Source organism: Panicum virgatum, chromosome 7N, assembly GCF_016808335.1.
Source record: "Panicum virgatum strain AP13 chromosome 7N, P.virgatum_v5, whole genome shotgun sequence".
NCBI lineage: Eukaryota > Viridiplantae > Streptophyta > Magnoliopsida > Poales > Poaceae > Panicum > Panicum virgatum.
In genome coordinates, this window is record NC_053151.1 from 35,815,672 (window position 1) to 35,835,487 (window position 19,816).

General features: G+C 48.7%; 1 protein-coding gene, 1 long non-coding RNA gene and 1 pseudogene across 3 annotated transcripts; 2 read left to right on the forward strand and 1 right to left on the reverse strand.

The window, feature by feature from the left end:
* The first annotated feature begins 3,087 nt into the window (after window positions 1-3,087).
* LOC120680863 (hydroxycinnamoyltransferase 1-like) lies at window positions 3,088-7,885 on the forward strand. Of its 2 annotated transcripts, none has more exons than XM_039962447.1 (3): window positions 3,088-3,342; window positions 3,473-3,889; window positions 5,190-5,322. In XM_039962447.1, the coding sequence occupies exons 2-3, from the start codon at window positions 3,473-3,475 to the stop codon at window positions 5,235-5,237; spliced, it is 465 nt and encodes a 154-aa protein (XP_039818381.1). In that variant the 5' UTR covers window positions 3,088-3,342; the 3' UTR covers window positions 5,238-5,322. The 2 variants fall into 2 exon arrangements, with proteins under 2 accessions (XP_039818381.1, XP_039818380.1); XM_039962446.1 differs by lacking the exon at window positions 5,190-5,322 and adding an exon at window positions 6,808-7,885 and having other exon boundaries at window positions 3,122-3,342.
* A 1,836-nt stretch (window positions 7,886-9,721) lies between these two features.
* LOC120680693 lies at window positions 9,722-10,808 on the reverse strand. Its single transcript, XR_005677770.1, has 2 exons — window positions 10,495-10,808; window positions 9,722-10,340 (listed from the first exon to the last, which is right to left on the reverse strand). It is a non-coding gene; the product is annotated as an uncharacterized LOC120680693 (long non-coding RNA).
* Window positions 10,809-15,918: 5,110 nt separating this feature from the next.
* Window positions 15,919-19,711, forward strand: LOC120680437 (annotated as a pseudogene).
* The last annotated feature ends 105 nt before the right edge of the window (window positions 19,712-19,816 follow it).

Sequence of the window (19,816 nt, forward strand, 5' to 3'; positions counted from 1 at the left end):
CCCCACCCGCGCCTTTCCTCCCCTGCCCTCTCCGCCATCTCCCACATGCGCCGCCCCCGCTCCTCCGTCCTCCGCTGCTCCAAGGCGGCCATGGCGGCCCTCCTCCAAGTTCCCTCCCTCGTCGGCCGCCCCTGGAGCTCGACGCCTTCGCCTCCATGCTCCTCGCCGGCGGCCTCGTGTCGCGGTCGCTCCTCGCCGGGAACGGCTCCTGCGACCTCATCGGCGACCCGGGCAAGCTCGCGGCGGGGTCGCACCGTGCCAGCTCGCCACCATCGACGGCGTGCGTGCGGCCGCCGCGCTCCTCCTCGCCCTTGGAGCTCGATGGCGAGCGGCGGGCTGCGCGGCTCTCCTCCTCCTCTGTTTCTCTAGCGGCGGCGAGCGTGCGCGGCGCTGGCGTGCGTGCGCACGCTACGCGGGCGAGCGGGCGCCCACTCCGGCCTTCTCTCAACCCGACCTCCCTCCCTCCGGGCTCCACCCAGTCCGCCGCCTCCCTCTATCCTCGGCGGACAGCCCGAGCCCCGGCGGAGGCTCGGAGCGCGCCCTCTCCCTCCACGAAGGCGGCGAATCGGAGGACAATGGCCGCTCTCGCCGCCCGCCGCCCCTAGAGCCGGCGGCGCTGCGGAGCGAGCCTCCTCCTCCCTCCCCTGCAGCTGCGGCGGGCAGCGAAGGCGAGGGGCGCGCGCGGCGGCGAGGCGGGCTGCGGCGGCGCGAGCCCCCCTCCCTCCCCTGCAACTGCGGCGGGCCGCGGAGGCGAGGCGCGCGTCCGGCGGCGAGGCAGAAGCACACGGCGGCGAGGCGGCACGCGGCGAGGCGGGCCGCCACGGCGCGGTGGAGCGAGCCCCCTGCGGTGGCGGCGGTAGGGATCCGGCGGCGCCAGCTCGGATTCCGGCCGAGCGCCGCCTCGTCTCTCCTCCCTCCCTTCCATGGTCGCGCGCTCCTCTTCCTCCCTCCCTCCCGCAACCTCTCTGGTGCGAGGCGGCCTGTCTCGCACAGCGGAGCAGGGGCGGCCGCGACGGAGCTCCTTGGCGCTCAAGCTCGGCCGGCGCGGGGCCATGGCGATCGGCTCGGAGCAGGGGTGAGCCGCAACGACGACAAGGCGGGGATGGTGGCCATCTCGCACGCGTCCATGGCCGGCTCGGGGTGGCGGCCGTGCGCCGGGAGAGGCGCGTGTGGTGGCGGAGGATGGTGGGGAGCAGCGGCTGGGACGATGGACGGTGGTTCCTTCCGTTCCGAGCCACGGCGTGCAAGTAAGATGGTTGGTGATTCCGTCCCATCCGTACGTGCAACCGGTGCCACCACGTGTCCACGTCGTCGAAGCTACGGCAAACAACCCGACCGTATTGCCCCCCGCGTTCCGCTACTGCTGTCAGCTGTCGCCGAGGGAGCAGCAATTAGGCCCTGTTTGGTTCCAAACTTTTTTCAGAAGTCCCTGTCACATCAAAAGGAATCTTACTATTTTATAGTATTAAATAAAATCTGTTTATAAATGTTTTTTGACAGCTGAGTGCTTTTTCACGAGACGAATCTAATGAGCATAATTAATTCATAATTTACTACAGTGATGCTACAGTAACCATTTGCTAATCATAGATTAAGATACCTCATTAGATTCGTCTCGCAGTTTAGCCCCAAGATTCTGCAGTTAGTTTTATAATTAACATTTATTTAATACTTCTAAATACTAAAAAAATCCCTGGGACTTTTTTTAAGTCCCTATTCCAAAACACCCCCTTATTTGCCAAATGATCGGCAGATTTCAATCGCTGTGCGCCCATTGGATTCCATCTGTGGCAACGTGACAGAGAGAACGCGAACACGAACGCCTGATCAACGTGCAACGACAGACCCCCAAAAAAAAACGAAACGGGTTGCTTGGAGCCTTGGATGGAGAAGGCATTCTCTAGCACATCACCGTGCTGTCAGCAGCCGAGTACTGTAGGCTGCATTTCTCTTCCACGGACTCTGTGAGACCGCGACGCTCTCCTTTTTCCAAAGCTCCTTTGCTATGGGACAAACAGATCCACATTTGTCAGTGTTCACCCCTCATCATGATCATTACGGTGAGTTGGTGGATGACTCTGCAATGTAGGCTGTGTTTAGTTGATGAAATTTTTTAGATTTGGCTACTGTAGCATTTTGTTGTTATTTAGTAATTAATGTCCAATTATGGACTAATTAGGCTTAAAAAATTCATCTCGTCATTTCCAACTGAACTGTGTAGTTAGTTATTTTTTCAACTACATTTAATGTCATACACGTGTTTGAATATTCGATGTGATGGATATTGTACGAAAATTTTTAGAAACCAAACAGGACTTTAGATGGACTCTTTTTTATGAAAAATCAAGACGGACTTGCACCTCCAGGACCTCACAAAGTGCGATTTGATTGCACGACAGCTCCAAAGGGAAGGAAAAAAATATGCGCTTTTCTAACATCTTTGCTGCGTAAGGTTGATAGGGAAGTTTAGCAATAATGCTGGCGTGGGGATGGCTTCTATCACGGGGGTAGGTAAATAAAAGCTTCAGATCTTTCACTCTCTTTCTCTCTCTGCACGTGACCGCGGATGAAAATGAAACGGTGAAATCCGATGATACTAGGACATGATTGCCACAGGACGAGGTACAAACCTTCCGTCCGCTTCAACTTTCACCCCATCCTTATCGGCCACGCACCAAATGTATCTTGGACGATGAAATTAACCTGCTCTGTGGCTGAATGATTATATTCGAAAGATGTAGCTGAATGATTATCGCCCCGAGATTTTATAAAACCACAGCGTGATGGTGGCGCAGCAGTGGCGGTCAAAAGCAGCTATCGCCACAAGTCACTGCCAGTGGGTGGTTGATGCTCGTGGTGGATTAACTTAACACTGTTCTGAAAAAAAAATACTACATCACTTGCGGTCTTGCCGGTAACTGTCGAGAAGGCCCCACAGTCCAGGATCAGGTGGGCTGGACCACGTCCACCAACCAACACCTCCATGTCCTTCTCCAGCTCTCCGTCCGTATCGCTTCCCGTCCCCGTCTCACCAACCCCCCGCCCACTCGTCGTCAACTCGTCCCCACCACCACCCCGAACGTGCAGCGCCGAACTGCCGAGGAGGGCGAGGGGAATGAATAATGGAAGAAACAGAAGGCAAACCGAGCAAGTCAGAGGAGGATCCTCGCGCTTCCCCGGCTTCGAGATTTGCGCCTATAAAAGCCGCCCCACCCCCCACTCGCCCACCAGCTGCTCTCCACCAAGAGCTGCTGCTACCACCAAACCGGTCTCCGGATTCGTCCAGAGCTTTGCCCGTTTCGCGGACCCAGATCTACTCCGCGGCGCCGCATTCCCGCCGAGGTTGGTCTCCTTCCGGCTTCCTCTAGCTCCTATGAGTGTTTGTTTTTTCAGCTTCGATTTCGGATTTTGTTGTCGAGGGAATTTGAAGGGGGGGGTGTTTTTACGAGCTATTCGGCGGGCTGGAATGCAGATGGAGATCACGGTGAGGCGGTCGACGATGGTGCGCCCGGCGCGGGAGACACCGCGGCAGCGGCTGTGGAACTCCAACCTCGACCTCGTGGTGCCGCGCTTCCACACGCCCAGCGTCTACTTCTACCGCCGCGGCGGCCCCGAGGTGGAGGGGTTCTTCGACAGCGAGCGGATGCGGCGCGCGCTGGCTGAGGCGCTCGTGCCGTTCTACCCGATGGCGGGGCGCCTCGCGCGGGACGAGGACGGCAGGGTCGAGATCGACTGCAACGGCGAAGGGGTGCTCTTCGTCGAGGCCGACGCGCCCAACGCCGCCGTCGACAACTACGGCGATTTCGCGCCCACCATGGAGCTCAAGCGCCTAATCCCGGCGGTCGATTACACCGATGACATCTCGGCCTTCCCGCTCCTCGTGCTCCAGGTGAGTTCAGTTCTCAGCATCCCCATACAACCCGCGCACGGCAATTAATTTGGCTTATCTGTAGTACTCCTATTTCGTACTGTAAGTACATGATCGGACAGCTGGTCCCCCTTTTGTGTCTTGATTTAATCATCTAGTTCGTAGTGCTTCAGCTGTACTACGCATGTACCACTTGCCTAGTTCTTCTCGGCATGTTGTTGCTGTCTTGATATTATTGTGGGGCCTCTGATTTGGCTGGATTAGTATACGTAGTCTGAAGCTTCGGTTAGAAATGGTTAAGAATATGTGGTATCATCATCTGCATCGTGATTGTGCATTAAAATAAAATCTTGCTCCACCTTCACAAGCTCGAAGCCAACTCTTAACAAATTGATTTGTTATAAGTAACTGTATTTATTCAATTTTCCCGTTATTTCATTGCCTTAAATGAATGCCTACATTCGTTTGATCGCATCATTTCATTGCGTGAAATTTCAATCTGGCCATTCATGAGACGCCTAAAATGTGCTGCTTTGCGTTTTTGAAGTATTACTATCCATATAACTTCGGTTCATGCTGACAGTATTTGCAACTAAAATTTATCACATGGCGCCTTCTGGAATAAGAAACTAACTGATTTAAAATTTACCGGTCAATTAGTCCTAGTTTTGTGTGGATTCTACAATTCCTTTATTCACTGGCATGTCGATGACCTCATGTTGAATAATCTTGCATGGGATCCACACTGCATGTTGGTTGGTAAAAAAGCAATTGCCTAACTAGGGCATTTCCATTTGATAATTTTCTGGAAAGCTTCATCTAATATTATACTTTCCTATACATCTAATTGGTGCAGTGACTAACAACTTAACAAAAATAAAGGTTTGGAGTTCTCGCAGGACTCTGCTTGTCTCACTAGAGTCTAGAGATAAAACCTTGTATTGTTCTTTGACATGATCTTTGGATCTTGTTGCATGATTTTGTTATCTTGCATACCTCATGCTTCCTTTGCAGAAGTTAATCTGTGGAAGTTATGCACAAGTTATGTTTATGGAAGTTGTGCTACGATTAGGTTGTTGAGATGGATACAGAATAATCTGTTAAACTACAATTATTTAGTATAACAGATCTTACCAGTGGGTAGGGAGAAAGATGAAAATAGGCATGAGTTTTTTTTTTTGAGTCCAGTACTGTGTCTCACCTGAAGCTAGCATGCAGAGTTTGGCATGAGTGCATGACACCCTTTTTACCTCATAACACCATATCTTTTGTACATGGGCTTCTTGCCTAATCTGTCGTTGACCCTGTGCTGGGTGAGCAGTATTACATCCTGGGGCAGACAAGCTATATGCAGTTGCTTCTTTGGTAATTGGCAGTACAATCAAGGTTTTCAAGGCGTCCAGGCGGGAAAAAAAACTGGGCGTCCGCGTCGCTTTTCCATTCCTCGCCTTGCCGCCCGGCACTCGCCGAGCCGCAGCCGCCACCCGCCGGCCGCCGCCTGGCCGTGGTCGCACCGCACCCGCGCACGCCGATGCGGCGGAGGAGGCAGAGGCGGGCGGCGGAGGAGGTAGGGGTGGGTGGCGACGGAGGAGGCAGAGGCGGAGGGGGAGGAGGGCGGCGGCGGCGGCTGAGGAGGAGGAGGAGAAGGAGGCGGCGGGCAGGCAGCGGCGGCGGTGACGCGGTCGGAGGAGGAGGCGCAGAGGTGGCGGGATCGGAGGAGAGGCAGAGGCGGCGAGATGTGGGGATGGGAGGAGAGGCACAGGCAGCTTGGTAGGGTTGGCGATAAGGTGGAGGGGGGTGGGGGATGGGTTAATTGGGCTGGGCTTTGATGGGCTTGTTTTCCACCTCTAGGCCCAGTGGTCCTCTTTTTTTTCTTTTCTTTTACAGGTAAATGTATGTGTTTTAGAGGTAAATGAATGTGTTTTACAAGTAAATAAGGTGTCGCCTCGCCTCACGCCTTATCGCCTAGGCGTCCGAGCGGTGGCGCATCGCCTCGCCTCGCCTTACCGCTTTAAAAACCTTGAGTACAATGCCTCATAAATACGTTCCTGATACCCTGGAATTGCTTGGCAGACTTCATCATTTATAGATAACCAATTATTGGTGTGAATTAGATACAAGTTCAAAACCATGCAATGAGTTATGCCATGCACACTGTTTCCGTATTAGAATGCTCTGCCATCTCATGCCACCATTCCAGTTTTAGTGTTTTGAGTTGCATTGGTTATCACTTATCAGGTGTGACTCTCATTGTGAGCTCACTGAATAGCTGATTTTAATGGACAAACCCATACCAACTCTACATTTCTGGTTCACAAATCATTTGTTTTGATACAAAATCCACAATTCATTACCTTCACCTGAGCTCAAGATGTACTTGGTCTTCTTTAGGCTCATTGAAACAGTAATCCAATGGATAAACTTACCCATCTTGGAAACCACATGTGTGCCCATAACATAATATGTGCGATGCAAACCAATAATTTATCCTGCTTCATTAGATATTTAGTTATCCCTATGCCTCATTGTCATTGACCTCATGTTATTTTGGAGTTGAGAATGGTAGTGCGTGACAATTTAGAGTTCATGTGCTTATGGCTACTATAGGAGTTGTAACTCCACCATACTTTCAACCTAATTAATGATGCTATGCAATTGGATTTCAATTCAAACATACATCGATACCTTCTGGGATCTTTTATTAGAAAAAAATGGCTAGCAACTTGTTTGATGGTCGATTTCAAATTTGGTTATTTGTGCCTTCTTGTCAAGAGCAATTTTCTGATTCATCCATGCTCCATCACATATGTTTTTTAAGAACAGATTATTCAATCATCTGTTATTTGGTAGCTTTATCTGCAAATATGCATTTTGTTCTAAGACAGGAAGCTATTAGCTATGAAATATTTAAAGAATCTCCTTAAACTTTTTTGCTCCAGGTGACTTACTTCAAATGTGGAGGCGTCTCCCTTGGTGTTGGCATGCAACACCATGTAGCGGATGGCATGTCCGGCTTGCACTTCATTAACTCATGGTCTGACCTCTGCCGTGGAGCTCAAATTTCTGTCATGCCCTTCATTGACCGCACTCTCCTCCGCGCTCGTGATCCACCGACTCCATCTTTCCAACATATTGAGTACCAGCCTGCCCCAGCTATGTTGTCCTCCACACCTCAGTCCCTCACTTCCAAGTCAAAGCCACCTGCCACCGCTGTAGACATTTTCAAGCTCACTCGCTCAGATCTTGGCCGTCTGCGCTCACAGCTTCCCACAGGTGAAGGTGCACCACAGTTCAACACATATGCAGTGCTAGCTGCGCATGTCTGGAAATGTGTCTCCCTTGCACGCAGCCTGCCTCCTGAACAGCCCACCAAGTTGTATTGTGCCACTGATGGGCGACAACGGCTCCAACCCCCACTTCCAGATGGTTACTTCGGCAATGTCATCTTCACCGCAACACCACTTGCCGAGGCAGGCAAGGTGACCAGTGGGCTGGCAGAAGGAGCAGCAGTCATCCAAGGAGCACTAGATAGGATGGACAACGACTATTGCCGCTCGGCCCTGGACTACCTGGAGCTGCAACCAGATTTGTCAGCACTGGTGCGTGGAGCACACACCTTCCGGTGCCCAAACCTAGGGCTCACCAGCTGGGTGCGCCTTCCAATCCATGGTGCCGACTTCGGTTGGGGCCGTCCTGTGTTCATGGGGCCAGGCGGCATTGCATATGAAGGTCTGGCGTTCGTCCTCCCAAGCGCAAATGGAGACGGTAGCTTGTCAATTGCCATCTCGTTGCAGGCTGAGCACATGGAGAAGTTCAGGAAGCTAATCTATGAGCTATAAACGGAACACATTATACCTTTTCAAGAAGGATGTAATAGGCGTATAGGTCTAAAGTCTAAAGGCGCTGTATCCAGTTCCTCCAGTTCGTGTATAAAATGCCCCAAGTTTCAGGCGAACCAATTGCTGCCCTTTCACTTTTCAAGATCTGTGGTGTAAATTCATGACCACTTCTTTTTTATACCCTCGGTTGGAGGATGTTTTGGGGGTCTTATTTGGATCCTCTTGCTAAAGTTTAGCTGCTAAAGTTTAGCAACTTTGGATCCAAACAGGAATCTTGCTAAACTTTAGTTGGACCACAAAAAGAGCTTTAGTCATTAGCTAGACAAGAGTTGCTTAAACTTGCTAAAAGTGAGAAAAGTTCAAAATACCCCCCTAATACCTCCACTCGCCAACCTTGGGGTAACAAAGCCAGATGGAGGGGTTGGTGCAGAGAATTAAATGAAGGGTAACATCACTTAGAAGAGTTTAAGAAGGGGATGCACACCACCCTTGCTAAAGTTTGCCTAAGCTTTAGTTTGGTAAAAAAAAAAGCTTCAGAGTTTAGCAAGCTAAACTTTCATTGGAGAGGATTCAAATAGAGAGGGTAGACATTTTCTGAAGAAACATAGTGAAGTCATTGTAGCCAAGTGAAACACACTACAATCTTTAACTTACGAAATTGCTGCAATTCCCAGGCTGGGGAGCGGGTCTACGTCGCCCGTTAACCCGTTAGCCATCTGATCCACGAAGCTTTCTGTCCTGGCCGTCGGATCCGAGTTGGGTCGGGTACCAGACCCGCGGATCCTCTAGAAGCACCTCGAGCGAAGTTGTCTCCCCGAGTCCCCGGTCCTGCCTCGCCGCCTCCACCAGTGCCTCGCCGCCTCCGCCCGCAAACTGGCCGGCTCGCGCCGCCGTCCCCGGCGCCCTCACCGCAGGCCCGCACCCGGCCCGTGCCTTGCTGCCCTCTTCAGTGCCCTACATCGTGGCCGCTGACCCGGTCCCCGCGCCCCGGTCCTCTGCCTCGCCGCCTCCACCCGTGCCTCGCCGCCTCCGCCCGAGAACTGGCCGGCTCGCTCCGCCGTCCCCGGCGCCCTCACCGCAGGCCCGCGCCCGGCCCGTGCCTTGCTGCCCTCTTCAGTCCCCTGCATCGTGGCCGCTGACCCGGTCCACGCCCTGGCCCGCCACCTCCGGCCACGGTCGGGACGGTTCTGGCCGAGGAGAGCGCCCCGCCGCACGCCACGCCGACGGCTCCCACCTCCCCTGGGCGGCGCCCCCATAAGTTGATGCCCAGGGCACGCCATGGAGGTCAGAGATGCCGCGGCTAGGAAGTGCGGCGACAGCCTAGTCCGCGCGGGGCTCCTCCCTTGCAGGCTGCAGCAGTTACCTCAAGGAACAGCACGATGGCATGGTGCCTGGCTGCCTGAGTCAAGCATGCACGATACGCTGCAGCACCAGGAGGAGTAGCTGCAAGACGACGTTCAAGAGCCGCACATAAGGTGCTCGACGAAATTTCACTGTTGTTGCAGCTGCCTGCCTCCTTGTTCTCCACTCTATCCCTCATTCAATCCATAATGGGAAATCGTGGTGAGGTGAGCTTGATCCTACATGTTTTGAAAGAATACTAGGTAGACAGCGCGTCTCGCCGCGCCCGTCAGGTTGGCGGGATCAGTGTCCATCGGTTGGGAAATGTCAGTTTGTGTCGATTTGGTGCGTTTTCGTAGCCGTTCCGTACCGAGGCTCTGGAAAAATGCGCGGAGCACGTCTCTTAAACCAGAGCACCTGACAGCAGGGCAGTCACAGTTGTGGACACAGGAAGCAGTGCAGATTTCATAAAGGGAAGGAATTTCAGAGTCATGAAGAACAAACAAGGCAATCAGGAACTAATAGGCCATGTAAAAAAACATAGCACACCGGAACTAATAGGCCATGTAAAAAACCAATTAGGAATATTCTGTATCTGTAGGAACTAACCCAAACAGGGCTGGCAGGAAATAGGATGCGGCCTAATCAGGCATTCAGCATTATAGTCGTAGAATTCATAAAGGGAACGATTTTGAGAATCTCAGGCCAAGCAGGAAGTCAGATATGGGCAACATATCAGCCTAACATACTATAGAGGAACTAATAGAGTCATCATACAAAAATTATTAGCCAGAGTACACATCTCTGTATGAACGAACCCAAATAGGGCTGCGAGGAAATTGGGTACACAAAACCCAGCACTACAGTTGAACTTGCAAGCATCTGGCCATCCCCATCCTATCAGACTGAACCCGCATTTCATTTTAAGCGTACACACAGGTGTAGGTAGGACGAAAGACAGACAGAGAGGATACAGGAGGGCAACCACAAACCTGTAAGCACGCTTGAGAGGGAGGTGGAGCATAGGCACTGTAATGACCGACGGGCACCGGCGGACATGCAGAGGAGGGAAAAGTCAAGCATACATCGAAGCACCCACACCAACAAATCAAAGATTAAGGAGGAAAGTACTGAACTTTATGAAGCAATGTGGCGACCAACAGCGAGCAGTAGTTCGCAGCCTAAACAGAGGAGCAACGGACGGATGCACACGATGAGATGCATAGGACACAAACATCAGGCATCGATCCAAACACAGCACACTGATAATGTACACGAACCGAGGTGCGGAACTTACCGGAACGACGAAAAAGCACCGGCACGGACCGCAAGTGACCACCACAGATGATCGGTACAACACCACGAAAAGAAAGATGCATAATCAGAGGGAGGAAAAGTAGCTCTTGTGCAGAGAAACTGCAATGGAGGAGGAGAGACCGGACTCACCACACAAGAAGAAGAGGATGGGAGCGTCAGGCTGTCTGGTGCGGCCGCCGAATGCCGCCGTGCCGCCCAACCAGCGGTGAGGCACACCCCCAGTTCAGAGCTAATCCTCGCCTCTCCGCCAGCCCTCCGCCGGCACCGGCGCCGAGCCCCACCCCTGGATGGGCAAGGGGTGTCGTCGGGCTGGTCCGCTTTCCCGAGAGGCAGGGTCGCCGGACCGGCTCTCTGCTACACGGAACCCCTAACCCTCAGCATCGTCCGCCATGCGTCGCCTCCGCCAAGCTGTGTAGAATGAGAAAAGTGAGGGAACGGAAGAGAGAGAGGGTGTGTTTAGATGCCACAAAAACTCCAAATTTTCCATCACATCTCCATCACATCGAAATATTAAATATAGTAAATGACTCATGCATGGAGTACTAAATGTAGGTAATTAAAAAAATTAATTACATAGTTTTGATGTATGTTGCGAGACGAATCTTTTGAGTCTAGTTAGATCATGATATGACAATATTTACCACAAACAAACGAAAATTGCTACAATGTGCTACAGTGTCTGATGTGACTTTTTCTTCTACCTTTTCCAGAGATCTAAACACAAGCAGAGATGGAAAAGAGATGGAAAGGAGGGAGACTGGTCTGTTGTCCAAAAAGAGGGAAAGGTTGCTGATGCCGCTACAGTGCCCACATGTCCGCGGGGCCCGTTTAGTCGGTGCGGCAGGATGACCGAGCGATCGACCTTGGCGGACTCTGCTTTCTCCGAAGGCACGCTCAGCGTAGAGCTACAACCGGGCTGCGGTACACACGTGGCGGGCGGAAGGCGGCCAGTGAACGCAGGGGCCTCTTCTTCCTTGCAGTATTTGTTATAGAATATTTTGTTGTGTTGCTAGATGCTAGTTGGTGTCCGCCTGCAGTGCCTGGCCAAGGGCAGCCACTAGCAACCTTCCTGCTCGAGTGATCTATCCTCCACTAACACCTTTTGGTTCCTCGCTGCAACAACCTGAAGGTAGTCTCAGTGCCTAGATCGCCTGTGTTCGGCTGGTGGTTGGTTGTGGCTGGACTGGTGCCCAGAACCAGCCGGCCAGCTGTCGCCCAGCCGCTGCTTCCAGGCCCAAACAGCCGACAGCAGCCGTGTGTCGTCCAGCCGAACACCGTGTTCTGGACGGTCAAAGACAAACTTTTTTGAATGCTTAATTTGTTTTGCAAGAATACTACAGAATTTCTCAATCAGCATAACCTTTCTACCCTTCAGGTGCTTTCTGAATACATATCCTCTCCAATTCTGTGTTTTCCACATTTTCTTTACTATTCTTCAGAATATTGTATCTAAAATTTTCAGTATGTTTGCTTCTAGAGGTTCATAAACATGACGAAGCCACAGCTATTCAGCAACAAAACCTCACTAGATCAGGAGTGAATTATCCATTTTTCTCCTTTTAAACTAGCAAAGGCAGAAGCATATCTCTAATTTGCATGTCAACTGATGCAATGGTCTTCCGGCATTGCAGGTCCTGTTTTCTGCATCACTTCTGAACCACAACAAGGCACCCATGATCGAAGCTTTTCATGGTTGTAGCCCCTAGAAAGTCACTAATACCCTGAGGGTTCATGCATTGCTTCGTGTAGCATTTTCAAACTGCATATAGTCTTGAATACTTCCAGTTAAAACAGAGTATAACCTCTTGCCTACGTCTACTTGATTTGACTGCTCTTAGTGATATCATTGCACTGAGGTTATATGGTTCTTCTCGATAGTTCAAATACTACAACCCCAACCCTTCCAATAGACCAGGAACATAAATCATGTAAATTGTTGTGTACCTCCTTTGGTGTTAGGGACTATTTTCTTCATTGCTCAAAAATTACAACTCAGACCTTCAGTTTCAGCTAAAGGGATGTGAAATAGATAAATAAGTATGCTCTTTCAGCAAAGTTTTATGATTTTGCTATTTCAAATTTTACCTGGTGCAACTGAATGCTATTTTAGTATGATGAAATATTCTTGACACATAACATTGATTTGTTACCCTTTTCATTTTTGTACTTCTCCAACCTGCTTGCTACCTTGTTCGTTGTATTATGTGTGTCATACATACAACACCAGCTATATCAATTCATGCCCTTTTTTGTTCTCCTTTTTTTTTTGAAGGAACCTCAAATATTGATGTTATGATTAGCTGACTGTCTTGATGTCACTGCTGGGACCAGTACAAGCTGCATCAAACATGAAGAACAGGCACGAAAGAACGACCTTATGGTTCTATTTTTATATCATTAATTTGTTCTATTCATATTTCAAGAAAGATTTGTTCTATTTTTCCTTGAAATAAGTAGCTTGATTTCGCTCTACATTTCTACATGAATGTGTACAGCATATATCATTATCTTCAACCTCTCCCTTTTTTTTTTTGTTAAGGGGCAAAATATTGATGTTGCCCCAAAGAGCAGACTGGAGTCAACTTTCTGTGCCTCATGTAGAGATCTGATCCGTGCCATTGCATTGGTTTTCCATAAGAATAACCTGCTTTCCACATATGTGCCTTTCTCCTGCTGTATACAAAAAAAAAGCACCAAATTCTACACTGGTCAAATCGTATGCAGGCGCGGCAATGCCGCGCTCAGCTTTTCTAGTAACAGACTAGATAGGGTTTACTTGGGCCGGTTTACTTAGGGCCCGCTTTGATCTGTAGACTAAACTTTAGGGCCAAATAGATGGACTAAAGTTTAGTTCCACCTCAATTTAAGTTTATCCCATTAGTCCTTAAGACCTATCTAATTTGGACTAAACCAACCTGCAAGCTGCGAAAAGACCAAACTACTACTCACAATCCGCATGTAGGCACAACAACAGTATCATCCAAAGGTAAAATGGATATTTCTAAATTTCTATACATATCCCACCTAAAGTCCATGTATCTAAATATGCATGGATTAACATTTAGTTACCTCATATTTAGTCATCTAAATGGACTAAATTTTAGCTCTAGATGATCCAAATGGGGCCTTACTTAGCATGGAATACTCTAGGTTGAGCATCATTGCATTTGGCAATCTGCAAATCCTAGCTGCGATTGATCTGGAACTGGTGATGGTTTATCTGGTTGGCTTTGGCTGAAGTTTCATTAATGGCCAATCTTGATCTTACATGAAAGGAGGAGCTCCCGCCACTACATTTACAAAAAAAAAAAGGACTTCAATCTTGCATCCAGGTGCGGCTCATAACAGGTTGGCCCTTCTTCCAGGCCGAGGAAGGACGGCGGAAACGTTTGATCACACGAGTCATTGGGCTGCCCTTTTTTTTGCGGGTATTTGGGCTTCCCTTTCTTCTCGTTCAAATGGTATTAAACTTCATTAGGGTATGTTAAATTTGCGAGAAAGGAGTCGAAATATATTATTTAATATGATGCACCGTTTACATGCGCGTTTACGTATTTTTACTGACTGAAACCTGGTCACAGTAGCGATCAGGGATTCATCCACGTCAGCAAAAAATCATTCACCATCGGATCGAGATCTCATGGTAAAATACACCCTGCCCACTTGTTGTTCTAGACTCTTCTTCTATCTGCTGACGTCATCCAGTCTTGTGGCATCGGAAGTACGGTTGGCAATAACTGATAAGATGCTTGTTAGAGAAAAGCTAGAAAAAGAGTTTGTTCATCTTAAACTCTTTCTCTATTGGATTTGGGTATTTCAAACTAATTTGGAATTCGATAAACTTGTGCTAAAAATAAGATAGGTCATGGGCAAACTCTTTTAGTTGGGTTCAACTCAAACTCTGAGCTAAGTTGGAATTAAAATTCTCTAAACTTTTTGTTCAGTGCCTAAACTACTTGCAGCAACGACCAACACCACCGGTAGGAGTGACAATCACCAACCTAACTGATAAGATGGTTAGTGTAAAGAAAAAGAATATATCATGCATCTTATATTCAATCTATATCCACATATCAAACCCTTCAAAGTGCAGATAGAAATCAGTTTGAAATCGATTTGCTAGGGCTGTGTTTGGTTAAATGCCAAATCAAAATTACACAAAAAAGATGAATGTCTGCATGGAGTATTAAATGAAGTTTATTTGTAAAACCTTTTCAGGGACGGATGTAATTTTTCGAGACGAATCTAATGACGGTAATTAATTGATGGTTTGCTACAGTGATGATACAGTAACCATTCTCTAATCACACGGTCAAATGCCTCATTAGATTCGTCTCGCGATTTACACGGGGGATTGTGGAGGTGGTTTTGTAATTAGACTTTATTTGATACTCTAAATTAGTGATCAAATGTGCAAAAAGTTTTTGCGAAATTTTTTTCAGCCCTATCCAAACACGGCCTAGGTAATATTTTTTTACACCTTATCGATATATCTCATCAGCGCTGTCCAACTTAATTCATACAAATCTTCATACTCAACTATCAACGTCTCTCGAGGTCTCGCAGCCAGGGTTAATAATCCCGACCGGTCCGGTCAAACCGCCGCCCTCCAGTAGCGGTTTACCGGACCGGTTTGACAGGAAACCGGTGGAAACTGGTTGAATTCAAATCCAAATTCAAAATCACATGTGTAATCGGTTTGGACCGGTATACCGGCCGGTTTGACCGGTTTGAATTCAAATCCAAATTTAAAATCGCATGTGTAACCGGTTTGGAACGGTATACCGGCCGGTTTGACCGGTTTACCGACCGGTTTGACCGGTTTACCAAGTGGACCTTAATGGGCCGTCTTATTTTTTTCCTTTTCTTTTTTGGTTTAACTTTAAATGTCCGAAAAGTATGTTAAACGAATAAATTTTTTAGAAAACTTGACACCATTAGATTCGTCGCACCTTGAAATATTTTTAAGAATTTTTTTGAGAATTTTTCATTTTTTAAATTCAAATTTGAATTTTGAATTTGGACCGGTTTGATACCGGCCCAAACCGAAACCGGTCCGGACCGGTAACCGGTTAAACCAGACCGGTTCCCACCGGTTTTGTAAACCCTGCTCGCAGCTTGCCGCGCGTGATTCTAGTGAATACTAAATACACGAGTTTGGGCACGTGTATGGCGTGCGAAAGTGATGGTCTTCCTAATTTCCTATCACATCAAGTAAGGCAGCGTTTAGTTCTCAAATTATTTTGTACAGTAACCATCGTATAAAGTTTTCGAACACATGTATAAAACATTAAATGTTGTTGAAAAAAATAATTAATTACACAGTTTAACTGATTCATACGAGATGAATCTAATAATATTAATTAATCTATAATTAAATATTAATTGTCAAATAACAACAAAATATGCTATATTACCCGAACTCAAAAAAATTCACCGACTAAACACCCCCTATACTCGAAAGCACGGAAATGCGATGCACTGATCGGCTCACTGCACACAGTGCGATCCAGGGCGTTGTTATTTTTTGTTAAACAATTCTGCCTTTTCCCATCTCGGCTCCTCCCGGGCCTCCCCCTCCGTCCTCTACCGCTACCTCCTCCTCGGAGGCAGCCTCATCCGCCCCCGCGCCGTGGACGCACGCGCACCACGCCGATGGGGGCGAAGAAAAGGAAATGGGAGATGCCGAGGCGGGCAAGTGGCAAGTGGCAAGTCAGAGGAACCCGGCTCCGAGCTTCCGCGTACAAAGCTGCCCCAAGCCCCCAATCTCACTCTCTCGCATACAGGCTGCAGGCTGACCAGCAAAGGCTGACCAGCAAACGCTGCTGCTTTCACAGTTTCACCTAGCTATTTCCTGGACGACTCCTGATCTTTGCCGATCCCGCCGCGTTCCGTTGAGGTTGGTCCCCGTTCTGCTTCCTCTGGATCATACTAGATTTGCTGGTATTTTCGGGCATTTGGGGTTGCTTGCTGAGCCAGCTAGCTGTTCGGTGGAATGTGTCACGGGGGATGCAGATGACGATCGCGGTGCGACGGTCGACGATCGTGCGCCCGGCGCGGGAGGCGCCGCGGCGGCGGCTGTGGCTCTCCGACCTCGACCTCGTGATGCCGCGGATCCACACGGCCAGCGTCTACTTCTACCGCCGCCCCGAGGGGCCCGCGCCGGAGCCGGAGGGGTTCTTCGACGGCGAGCGGATGCGGCGCGCGCTGGCGGAGGCGCTCGTGCCGTTCTACCCGATGGCGGGGCGCCTCGCGCGGGACGAGGTCGGGAGGCTCGAGATCGACTGCAACGGGGAGGGGGTGCTCTTCGTCGAGGCCGACGCGCCCGACACCGCCATCGACGACTACGGGGATTTCGCGCCTACCGTGGAGTTCAACCGCCTCATCCCGGCCGTCGACTACACTGGCGATATCTCGTCCTTCCCGTTCGTCGTGCTCCAGGTGAAGTTCTTATAGTAGATTAGTAGTACAGTACCCAATGTTGGTACAATTAGGCTCAGGACAAGAGGTTCATAAAAAATTACAAGCTACACGCTGCATCTATTTTGGGCTTACTTGTAATGTTTGGTACCTGATTTTGCATGCCTGGGTCCCTTGTCTGACTGCGGATTTGGTCCCCTGAGAGTTCCTAGTGCTTAGTGTAGTGGTGGATTCCACTTTTGTGGTCACACCCGGGTAGTTGATGTCTTGCTCTTGTGGGTGGTGATACAATTTTTGGCCGGTCACCTGGACAAGTACACTTGATTTGAGGATTGTTAAGATTGGTTAAGCGCTGGTGACATCATCATTCATATTGGTCAGTTCATGGAAATATACTCTCGCTTCAACATGACCAGGTTGAAATGTATTGTTAATAAACTGATTTATTGTCATGCGATAATGTTTATGCACATAAAATCCACCATTTGTCTACTTTATCATATACTGTGTTTTTCCTTTTTTTTTGGTGCTGAGGGTTACACTGTTTAAAATTAATGGTACTGTGTGTTTGGTTCTGTTGAAGCTTGCAATATTTGCCAATGAGGTCATCAACGAAAATATGCTCGCCCCAAACATGAGTGCTTACTGATTAGTAATTACACATAATTCAATATGTTCATTTTTATCGTTTGCCAATGTGGTTCTGAATTGAACTGAGGTGACCTTTTAACATTTATAATCTAGAAGTTTGGCCCCACCAGCTGCTTTATTGTACGCACTTGTGTTTTACCCTATAGTAGTAATCTTATTTGAATTCATGCCAATAATTGAAAACTAGCATGTGTGGACCCGTTCTATCATTAATTTGTATCACTTTAATTCATTAACTTTTTTACCCTTTTATGCCAGCAACAACTGGCACAATATGCATAGGGACAGTTTGGTCGTTATACATCATCCTATTCGGGTTGACTGATCAAGTTCATAGCTCCAAAATGGCCGCATTTATTCAGTGATCTGGACATGCGTGGTATAAGCATAAATGATAATTATATTGACCTTTCGTTCAATAAGCTCATCCTGCCTATCTCTGAATAGGATAATGTGCCATGTGGAACCTTGTAACCTATTCATCTGTTGCTTTGTGCTGATAGATACTCCATTCAGGTGGACCACTTTTCTGTTTTATATGAAGCTGATCTGAGTTTCTCACGTTCTGGAATAGAAAATTGAGTAGGCGGATCACCACTGTTAGATCCAGATCACTCAACCTCAAATTACTATAATGCCGTACAGTGGATAATGAAAATGGTGCTTTTCAGATTAATTGGAGGATGAGTCACATGGGAGCTAAAGATTTACCCTGATAGTTGATTGTCATTATTATCATGGCCCATGCAGTTCACCTTGCTATTGAGAATTTCCACAATACCTGAAATATTCCGGTTTACTAGGTCCTCGTGTGCTGAGCTTACGATTTCTTCACTGCCTATTATGTTTCCCATGTGAAAATTTTCTGCAAATGCTTTATTGATAACAGTCTTTTATGTTTATCCATCCTCCCCCCCCCCCCCCCCTCCAGGCCCCAACCCCCACCCCCATTTCATATAGCTCAAGATTACAATATGCATTACATTTTTCTTAGGAATAGACATTTTAATGTTGATTCTCCTTTGTTTTTGCTTCAGGTGACTTACTTCAAGTGTGGAGGTGTCTCACTTGGTGTTGGCATCTATCACAATGTGGCAGATGGCATGTCCAGCTTGCACTTCATTAACTCATGGTCTGATCTCTGCCGTGGAACTCAAATTTCTGTGATGCCCTTCATTGACCACACTCTTCTACGTTCCTGTGATCCCCCAACTCCATCTTTCCAACCTGTTCAGTACCAGCCTCCCCCCATGTTGTCCTCCACGCCTCAGACCCTTGCTTCCAAGTCGGTGCCACTTTCCACTGCTGTGGGCATTTTCAAGCTCACTCAGTCACTCTCGCAGACCTTACTAGGCTGCGCTCACAGCTTCCTGCATGTGAAGGTGCACCGCGGTTCAGCACTTATGTAATACTAGCTGCGCATGTCTGGCGATGTGTCTCCCTTGCATACGGCCTGCCTCCTGAACAGCCCACCAAGTTATTTTGTGCAACTGATGGGCGCCAACGGCTGCAACCTCCACTTCCAGATGGTTACTTTGGCAATGTCATCTTCACTGCCACACCACTTGCGGAGGCAGGCAAGGTGACCAGTGGGCTGGCAAATGAGGCAGCAGTCATCCAGGGAGCACTGGATAGGATGGACAGCGACTATTGTCGCTCGGTGCTGAATTACCTGGGGATGCAACCTGATTTATCGGCAATGTTACCTGGGGATCACATTTTCCGGTGCCCGAACTTGGGGCTCACCAGCTGGACACGGCTGCCTATCCATGATGCTGATTTTGGATGGGGGAGGCCTGTGTTCATGGGCCCAATTACATGCGAGGGTCTGGGTTTTGTCCTCCCAAGTGCAAATGGTGATGGCAGCCTGTCTGTCGTGATATCTTTGCAGGCTGAGCACATGGAGAAGTTCAGAAAGCTAATCTTCGAGTTTTAAACAGAAGGCATTACTTGTTGGAGAAGGATTTAGGGCAAAAAGCTTCAGGCTGTACCCAGGTTCTTTCTGGTGAAATGGCTGTATCTTCAGAGCGAAACCAGTTGATGTTGGTCTCCAGGTCTTGTAGAGTGTATTCATAGTTGGCCATTTTATGCCCTCTGTCGGGCGATATTTTGAAACATTGGATTGTACAATTTACCAGTAATGAGTTCTTTTCTGGGAAGGGGATAAAAAACTTGTTGTAAAGGAACTTCATGAAACATGGCAGCCAGATTGGGCGTGGAATACTGTCCTGCTCTAGCTGGACCTGGATTGAGCTGCAAGTGAATACTGTACAGCACGTCAGGTCGGCAGAAAGTCTTCTTCTATGGCAGATCTGCATTCCTGTTCTTCCTTCATAGTTAAGTTGAAATATTGTGGCCCGTAACATGCGCAAATCTTCAC